This window comes from Ctenopharyngodon idella, chromosome 19, assembly GCF_019924925.1.
Source record: "Ctenopharyngodon idella isolate HZGC_01 chromosome 19, HZGC01, whole genome shotgun sequence".
In the NCBI taxonomy this organism is placed as follows: domain Eukaryota; kingdom Metazoa; phylum Chordata; class Actinopteri; order Cypriniformes; family Xenocyprididae; genus Ctenopharyngodon; species Ctenopharyngodon idella.
Window position 1 is genome coordinate 32,454,249 of NC_067238.1, and position 9,249 is coordinate 32,463,497.

Consider the following 9,249-nt stretch of genomic DNA (forward strand, 5'->3'; position numbering starts at 1 on the left):
GTGAGTGGATATGTGTTGCTAAGGACTTCATTTGGACAACTTTAAAGGCGATTTTCTCAATATTTTGATTTTTTTGCACCCTCAGATTCCAGATTATTGCTGAATCTCGGCCAAATATTGTCCTATCCTAACAAACCATACATCAATGGAAAGATTATTTATTCATATTAATATAATCTGTATTTGTCCAGTAGAAATGTCTAAACATCTTAAAAAATGTAATTAATTGACAAGAAAAATGAGACTTGTTATCAAAGAAATATATCTTTAATTATTTTCTGTTCTTGTTTTAAGCATAAATCTAAAGAAACAGTGAGACTTATGCTAAAAACAAGAAAGAAAACAGCACTTAAGGTCCCGTTTGTTAACGTTAGTTATTTAAAATATTAATAAAAATTAATAAAAATATCACGTTAGCTCAGGTCCGTTAAATAATATTAACAGGCATTCAACTGGTTTTAATAATGTTGAAATTAACATTAATTAAGATTATTTTTCAATGTTAGTTTAAGTTAACTAATGTTGAAATCTTATTGTAAAGTGTTCCCAAAAAAAAAAAAAAAAAAAACTGATTTGTCAGTAAAGTATGAATGATATTGATCTATTCTGATTCAGTTCCACTTCTAAAGTCTGATTTATGTATACTCAGATATTTTTAATGGGCGACAAGACAAAAATAACAATTAAGGAAATAATTTCCAGCTTTATATTTACAGCTATTACATTGTGATAGGGAAGGGGAAGTTTCACACTAATGAAATCTGAGGAACAAATTATGTTTTGTGGTTTATTTTTAACATAGAAAATAATAGCATTGGTTAAGGATTGTTTAAATTGTTCCCTAAAAGGGTAATGCAACAACTACAACCACTGAAGAAACAACTCCAACCAGCATTTCAACAACTACTGCTGCTCTAACAACTACTATAACAACTACACCTTCAACTACACCTTCAACTACACCCTCAACTACACCTTCAACTACACCTTCAACTACACCCTCAACTACACCTTCAACTACACCTTCAACTACACCCTCAACTACACCTTTAACAACGACAGCTTCAACAACGACAGCTTCAACAACGACAGCTTCAACTACGACAGCTTCAACAACAGCTTCAACCACTGTTTCAACAACTGATGCTTCTTCAACTACAACAACTACAGATTCAAGCGCTTCTGAAACGAGTGCAGATACTTCAAATACAGCAACTCCAGCTCTGGACACTCCAACCACAACATTTCCACCTAATTCCACGTCTCCGCCATCAAACACCACCACAAGACAAACCCTGGCTCCGACGACTTCATCGTCCAACGAGTCTCTGAGAGTTTCCGTCATCATCTCTTCTCTGTCAGTGCTGATGTTCACGCTGCTGATCTGAAGCTCTTCTGTAAAGAACTGTAGCATAAGTAGACGAATACAAATGCAATATAAGTCACTTTGTGTCTGAAAAGCATCTGGTAAATGCATAAATGTAAAATGAAGGTAAGGGAATTATATGATCAGCATTAAACCAAAACTGAAAAATATAATAGTTTTTATCAGGCTTTCTCATGCCTGAATGCTTGAAATTATCTTGACAAATTGAATTTCTGGTTTTTTTTTTTTTTTTTAATTAAAATGCAATGAACATGTGTCCATATATAAATTCCTTCATTTATTTAAAAAGTGCTCGATGCATCACTAATGAAGACTTATTTAAAGAATCCTTTGGTTTATTCACAGATGGAAACATCTCTGATGTCACTCCTCTCCTTTCCATTGTAATGGATTTGCTGTTTTATGAGACTTTTCTGGGTTAAAGTAATTAAAATCAGTCATTTCCTTTTACTGGGTTTATGATTTCATGACATCCTGGGAAAACATCATTAAAGTCTTTGGCAAAGCGTCAAACAAATGAATCAAGCTACAATGTACAGGATCAGAATGTTCCCCTTCGAGTCTTCTTGAGCTTGAATATTTCAGTTGGGTCAGTGTTGCATCATCATGAACGTGTAAGCCTTGCCGAGTATCGCCCCGGTAGTCCGATATGAGAGAAGAGATTCTTTTCTAGTCCCAAAATATATGATGTTGAAAAAAATTGTAATAAGTTTGTTTTGATTAAAATCATGTGTAAAATCAAGTGTAAAGGCAGCAGTGGTATAATTTTAGTATAATTTTGACTTTTTGTCATAATTTTGACTTTTTATGCCATCATTCCAACTTTTAATGTCAGTTATGACTGTCATAATTTTGACTTTTTATCAATTTCCACATTTTGTCTCAACTTTTCTAAGAGTATAAACAAGTTGTCTCAGTATGTGTGTAAAGTTGCATATTTGTTTTAAAGAACGTCCTGTTTTGCATTTGCATGGATTAAGTGTGATAAATTTGCAGAACTATGAATTTTATCATTTATTTTTAGCATCTTCATTGATACACATCTGCCATGCAAAAAAGGCATGTTTGTTTTTAGACAGTCAGTAGTTCATTTGAATGTATTAACAGTACTGTTTTGTTAATTTTAAGAATCGAAACTTGCACGATGATGATAAGGACTGTTCATTGACGTCTGTTGTTTTTATATTGAGCTGATGATATTTTCTCTCACGCAATCCTTTCTGTATTTTACGAGGTGATTTTAGGTTTTATATCTTTGTTGGGATATTTTTGTTGCACACAATGTTGGCAAAAACTGTTCACAGAAATCCTTTGAAGTAAATGATTTGGAAACAGCATCAATTAATTGACATTTATGAAATAAAAGCTTACCTTCATAGTTTGGATCAATTATGTCATAACTTTATGTCATAACTTTGTCATAGTTTCGACTGTCATAATTTCAACTTTTTGTCAAATTTGACTTATATGCCAATTTTAACTGTCATAATCTCATAATTATGATTTAGTACCACATAAGAAAGTTATGATTTGGTAAGTCATAATTATGACAAAAAGTTAGACATTAAAAAGTCATAATTGACTTTTTCTTTGTTGTCATTATTATGACTTTTTATTTAATAATTTTGAGTTTTACCAAAGCATGTTTGTTTTTTTCTTTCATATGGGCTTCCATAGGGATTCATAAAGAACAGTGCTGCATTATATTTATTTATTTATTTATTTTCAGAAGCAAAGCTTTTGTGTAACAGCAGTTCATGTGTAGGAATGTGCGTTCACTGTGTGCACAGAGATCTTTATCATCATATCACATTCAGCACTTCTAATCTTCAGCGCGACATACAGCCAACAAACCCTGCTGAAGGTCACCTTTGAACTGCTTCTGTTGAGAAAAACCCAAAAGAGAAATCATTATGATTTCAGAAATGAAAAATTGTGGTGAAGGCTGTTTAAAGACCTGTGTGTGTGTGTGTGTTTGTGTGTGTGTGTGTGTGTGTGTGTGTGTGTGTGTGTGTGTTTTAGAGACCTGTAAGGCCGTGTACAGTGAAGTCCCCGTCAACTGAAGGTAGGCGACTCGAACTCTCAGCAGATCCTCCTCACTGTGAGACACAATCACTCCCTGAACCACTGCGGCCTGAAACAGATCGACACACATCTACAGCTGAACCAGAACACAAACTAAACTCTGGCCATTATACAACTACTCTCAAAAATAAAACTTTTCACAGTGATGCCATTTCTGGCTCCCCAAAGAACCTTTCAGTGATCACTTCTTAAAAGAACAGTGTTATTCATGGTGTGCAGAACATTTTAATCCAATGGAAAGATTTAACTCAAAGGCTCTTCATGAAAACATCAAAGCCAATAAAGAGTGTATAAACAAGTATGTGTGTACAGTTGTATATTTGTTTAATAGAACTTCCCGTTTTGCATTTGCATGGATTTAGTATATCGAATTTGAGGAAGTAACTTACCATGAATTTTATAATATTCATTTTTTCATTGATACACATTTGCCATACAAAAAATCAGTTTGTTTTGTTGACAGTCAGTCATTCATTCATTTGGATGGAACACAGTACTTTTCTGTTCATTTCAAGAATCGTGTACGAACATTTTTTTTTCAATGATTTCATTGGCTTCTGTTGTTTTTATATTGAGCTAATGATATTTTCTATCCTCACACAAACATTTATAGTTTTTTTATTTTAGGTTTTATATCTTTGTTGGGATATTTGTTGCACAATATGTCGCAAAGTAGATGATTTGGAAACTGCATCAATTACTGTTTGAGTCTGAAATGACATTTATAAAGATATTTCTGAAATTAAAAAGCTTACTTTCATAGTTTGGATCCGTTGTGCCAAGAATAGATGCTGGTTCTTTATACATCGTACTGATGAGGAAATAAAGTGGTGGATTTATTGATTATTCCACACTGAGCACACACACATTAACACACCCTTCACACACACGTAGAGCAGTTTTACCGAGTGTCTTCAGGCCTTTTCTCAGGTCTCCAGACAGAACTCCTTTAAAATGTCCCTCTAAAGCGTCCTCCACCGTCTGGCCGCTCTCAAACTCCAGCTCGTCCAGCACTGAAGCACAGACAACACTACGGTTCACTCGCATTCAAAATACTAGCTGTCTTTATCGTCTTTCTTTATTGTGTTCCTAAAATTACAGCTGAAACTCACCGATTCGCAGATGATCCGGGCGTCTCGTGGTCAGGATTCTGATCCAAACATCAGCTGCAGGTTTCTTGTTTTTCAGCTCCTCAGATAAAGTCTGTGAAACAACATAACATACTGATGTTCTTCCTCAGTGTTTCTGTCTCGTTTTCCAGCACAAATATCTAAACATTCTTAAATCAAGATACATTTAACAAATGAATCAATCATGAAAATGAGGTGAATTTGTGCTTAAAACAAGAAAATAATCTTGTTTTTCAAGTGCAGAAAATTATAGCAGTCACTGAGCTGAAATTTCTACAATCTGAATCCTGTTTCTGAGGTCATCTAGAGGTCATCTGACGCAGTGCAGTGGATCAAACAAAGTCAAAGTCAACATCAGAGGGTTCATAGTTAAACCTTTAACAACTTCATCTCTCAATATGAGCTGTGTGACTCCTTTAAAGGAACAGTTCAGCCCAAAATGAGGAATCTGTGATGAATGCTTATGGACTCACTGCTATATCCTGGTCAATAATTCCTGACCCATTCTCTTTCTAATAAAAAAGAGGAAAAGAGAGAGAGAGTATCATTACATTTATTGATCATAAAACGGGATATTGACACAATGATGATGCATCAGAGCAATGAAATTGGTTTTGGTGGTAAATGTTTAACACGTTTCACCTTTAACAACGCCACAATGAGCTTGGAAAAATCTCCACTGGATTCACTGATCAAGTCTTTCTCCAAATCCCGCTTATACTCTGATAAAAATACAATGATGAAACATTCAAACACAGACGAACAGAAAAGAGATGCAATTATCAGTTCTTATTGAATTGAATATTATAGTGATAATATAATATTTATTTTTAAAAGTAATACTTCAAGGACAAATACTTCATTAAATTGATCAAAAGTGACAGTAAAGACATTTATAATGTTACAAAAAAATTTATTTCAAATAAACGCTGTTCTTTTTAACTTTCTATTCATCAAAGAATCCTGAAAAACAAAATGTATCACAGTTTCCACTAAAATATGAAGCTGTTTTCAACATAAATGTTTCTTGAGCAGCAAATCATCATATTAGAATGATTTCTGAAGGATCATGTGACACTGAAGACTGGAGTAATGATGCTGAAAATTCAGCTTTGATCACAGGAATAAATTACACTTTACTATATATTCACATAGAAAACAGCTGATTTACATTGGAATAATATTTCACTGTTTTTACTGTATTTTTGATCAAATAAATGATCTAAATCTGACCCCAATATTTTGAAGTGAAAGTGTATTATCTTAAATAAATATAAAATAAATCTTATTTCTTATTACTCCTTGATTAAAATACACTGACAGTCCTTGAGTTGAGTATTATAACTAAAAATGACTGAATTTATTAGTTTTGTCAAAAAATGTCAATACCATTTAAAGCAATCAGCAATAATCATCATGTAATTAGTGTCAGTTACAGTATGATCATAATTCCCTGTAAATATCACTGATCATCTTACCAAAACATTTAATTTTTTCAGTTACTGACATAAAGGTTTGAGCTCAATCATGACAAAATGAAATGCTTTAATTCAGCGTCAAAAGCGAGACATTTCAAAAGACACGAGGCTTTTAATTGCATTAATTAAATCAAAAGTTTCAACATTTTTGTAAATTGCTCTTAAAGCACCTTGACTGTATGTAGTCGTGATGCCAGAGAGCTGCTGCGGCGTCCTGGTGCACAAAACCTCTAACAGAGTTTCTTCATCTGTACCAGCGCCCTGAACACACACACACACACACACACACACACACGGATACAGTCTGAATGGATGTGGATCTGTAGTCAAATTTAGTATTGATAATCACAAACACACACACACACACACACACACACACACACACACTGGCACTATTCTAGTGATTAATGCTAAACCTCCATGGCTTTGCGCAGGCGATGGGCCTCAAACTGCTCCGGTGTCATCATCAGACCGAGCATCAGAGACTGAAGATCACCGGAAAGAACCTTCTTCAGACTTGCATCCAGTTCCTGTAACACGCACACACACACACACACACACACACACACACACACACACACACACACACACACACACCATTTTGTCTATTCATCATGATTTACAAGGAAAGGAATTTTTTATCTTTATCATCGTGGGGATTATCCATTGCCTTCTATTGATTTTATACTGAGTTAATAATATTTTCTGTTCCCTAAACCTAAACCAAATCTCACAAAACATCCTTCCTGTTTAGATGTTCTTTAAAGAGCCCATATTATGCCCTTTTACAAAGTCTTGATGTAGTTTTTGTGCTCTACTAGAACAGGTTGATTGTTTTCCTCATATTCTCCATTGTTCAGCTCCTCTCTTCCCAGTCTGTCAGTAACGCTCTGTTTAGTTCCTGTCTCTGTGAAGCCCCTCCTTCTGAAAAGCACAATGTGCTCTGATTGGTCGGCTGGAGCAGCGTGTTGTGATTGGTGTTTGGGAAATGTCCCGCCCCTTACCATAACCGCCAGTTTCAACACACTACTAACTAACTCAACCAGGCCCCGCCCCTTTATTCTGCGTATGAATTATTTAAATGAGGGCATCGGGTCTCCTTTAGGACTATTTGGAGATAAATTAGTTTCTTACCTTTTGTGAGACGTTCTTGTAGACGCGGGCCAGAGATTGTCTCTGAGCGTTACTGCGATTGGTTAGTATTCTGACAACAGTGCTCACATCTTTAACAAAAAGATACAGTAGTTTGAATTAAAAACACTAAAACACTAGCAGTTGGATGATTACTACCAAAATAGTCATTCATGTCAACGAACCTTTCTTCTCCAGAGCAGCCTGAAGGACTGTAACATCTCTCTCGGCACGGAAATTTGGGAAGGGCCGAACGGATCCCAGCGTTCCCCACCACATGCCTTCAGTCTGTGGGACGGGCAGTGTAAAGGGATGAAAGTGTAGAACAGAAAATTGTATTGAGAAGACAAACAATGTTACTGAAGTATGACACAACAACTGATCCAGGATCTGACCATCAGTGGAGACGAATCCTGTGAGTTTGATTCCGTCTCCATCGCAGCTCTCTGTATGGAGAGAAACAGTCAGAGTGTTCTTAACTAGCATGTACTAACATTCAAATTAATCATTTGATACAATGCGCTTTTCATGCATGCTTTTATATTGTATTAAAAAAATATATGTGCATGTAATTACAGCTGTTTAAACCAGCAAACCTGTCCCTACACTGCAAAAAATTATTTTCATGATTTGTTATCACATTTTTTCTTTTGTCAAATCAACTTCAGTAATTAATGTGGTTCAGATAACATTATATTTTAGTTTCTGTTGATTAAACCAATCGCCTTCATTGTTAATTTCAATGAACTCAAAATTTTAAGTCAACCAGATAACTTACTTTTTTAAGTTAAACCAACAATTTTTTTTTAAAAATGATGTTTTTCCTCAGTATTTCTGTCTTGTTTTCCAGCACAAATATCTAAACATTCTTAAATCAAGATGCATTTACTGGAGAAACAAAATTACTTTAAATATTCATCAAAATGAAGTGAGTTTGTGCTTAAAACAAGAACAAATATCTGTCAGTGGAGTCAGAGAAATAAACCATTCAAAGGGAAAACAAGATGATTGTTTCTGACTGAAGAAAGATGATATTTGTTCTTGTTTTAAGCACAAACTCACTTCATTTTGATGTTTATTTCAGAAAACAAGACTGAAAGTTGCGTTGGTTTACCTGTTGAAGATGACTCTCAGACTCTCAGCTCATTAAACTCAAAAAACTCAATGTTTTAAAAGACTTTTGAGGAATAAACAGCTCCGGCTTTCCGTACGCCGTAGTTCTCAGACGCCTCAAACCAAATAGAAGTTCTCAATGGCTCAGATCAGATCGGATCAGATCAGATATCCAATCATGGGTGTAACCTGGAGACACACAAAAACCTTAAAAAACCTGCAGAACTGGAAGACACAATTGAACACATTCCACCCAAATCAACCTTTTCTGAATTACAAAGATTCTTCAAATGAAAACTCAAAAGATCATGTTTGGATTTACAGTGCTCTAAAGATGCTGGGTAAAACAGGTTGTAATGTGAGAAATGTCAGAAGGTGTTGTTAATGTCAACAGAACTGAACTTGCATGTGACCGTGTAAATAAACTCAAGTCAAACACTGAGCATATCAGGAGAATCAGCCTCCACCTGAAAGAGCAACATCCGCAGGTGTGGCGTTTGGTTTGTAGAGCCGCTCAGATAACATGACATCTACATGCCTTTCACTTACTCACAGCCGTTATCAGACATCTTTACAGGTAATGAACACTACAATCCGTCACGCTGGAATCTCAACGATCTGATCTCAGCGTAAACACGTCAGAAGTCATTCAGTCCCTTGGCAGAACATCCAGATTCCTGAGCCGAGGTAAAATAGCGAACAGGGAACAAGGTTCTCTCAAAGTTCTTCCAGTAACGTTAATGGAACGTTCGTTCAAAGTTCTTTAATAATGTTCTCAAAACGTTTGCTCAAAATCAGAGAACACTCAAAAGTAACATTCCCATAATGTTTGAAAAAATGACACAATGAAATGTTCCCTTAACGTTCATACAGCCAAGAAAAAACGTTTTTAAAACATTAAAAAAACTGGACATCTTAAACGTTC

General features: G+C 35.1%; 1 protein-coding gene and 1 long non-coding RNA gene across 2 annotated transcripts in view; one reads left to right on the plus strand and one right to left on the minus strand.

Moving 5' to 3' along the window:
* LOC127501578 (uncharacterized) overlaps nucleotides 1-2,765 on the plus strand; it is a 3,788-nt gene extending 1,023 nt beyond the window's left edge. Inside the window, exon 2 of the long non-coding RNA XR_007926639.1 lies at nucleotides 849-2,765. This is a non-coding gene — a long non-coding RNA (uncharacterized LOC127501578). The remainder of the gene's footprint in view (nucleotides 1-848) is intronic.
* Nucleotides 2,766-3,088: 323 nt separating this feature from the next.
* On the minus strand, nucleotides 3,089-8,662 carry anxa14 (annexin A14). Its single transcript, XM_051873623.1, has 14 exons — nucleotides 8,647-8,662; nucleotides 8,326-8,513; nucleotides 7,607-7,657; nucleotides 7,397-7,499; nucleotides 7,215-7,303; nucleotides 6,497-6,610; nucleotides 6,251-6,341; nucleotides 5,245-5,324; nucleotides 5,076-5,114; nucleotides 4,585-4,675; nucleotides 4,378-4,485; nucleotides 4,228-4,283; nucleotides 3,414-3,521; nucleotides 3,089-3,269 (listed from the first exon to the last, which is right to left on the minus strand). The coding sequence occupies exons 3-14, from the start codon at nucleotides 7,646-7,648 to the stop codon at nucleotides 3,210-3,212; spliced, it is 981 nt and encodes a 326-aa protein (XP_051729583.1). The 5' UTR covers nucleotides 7,649-7,657; nucleotides 8,326-8,513; nucleotides 8,647-8,662; the 3' UTR covers nucleotides 3,089-3,209.
* Between the last annotated feature and the right edge of the window lie 587 nt (nucleotides 8,663-9,249).

Excerpts from the sequence above, each read along its gene's own strand:
- anxa14 (XM_051873623.1), bottom strand. The coding sequence starts at position 7,648 with ATGGAGACGGAATCAAACTCACAGGATTCGTCTCCACTGATG. Across the intron at positions 7,304-7,396 it reads GGCTGCTCTGGAGAAGAAAG|ATGTGAGCACTGTTGTCAGA; the intron begins GTTCGTTGACAT and ends TTTTTGTTAAAG. Across the intron at positions 5,115-5,244 it reads TCATTGTGGCGTTGTTAAAG|AAAGAGAATGGGTCAGGAAT; the intron begins GTGAAACGTGTT and ends CTTTTTTATTAG.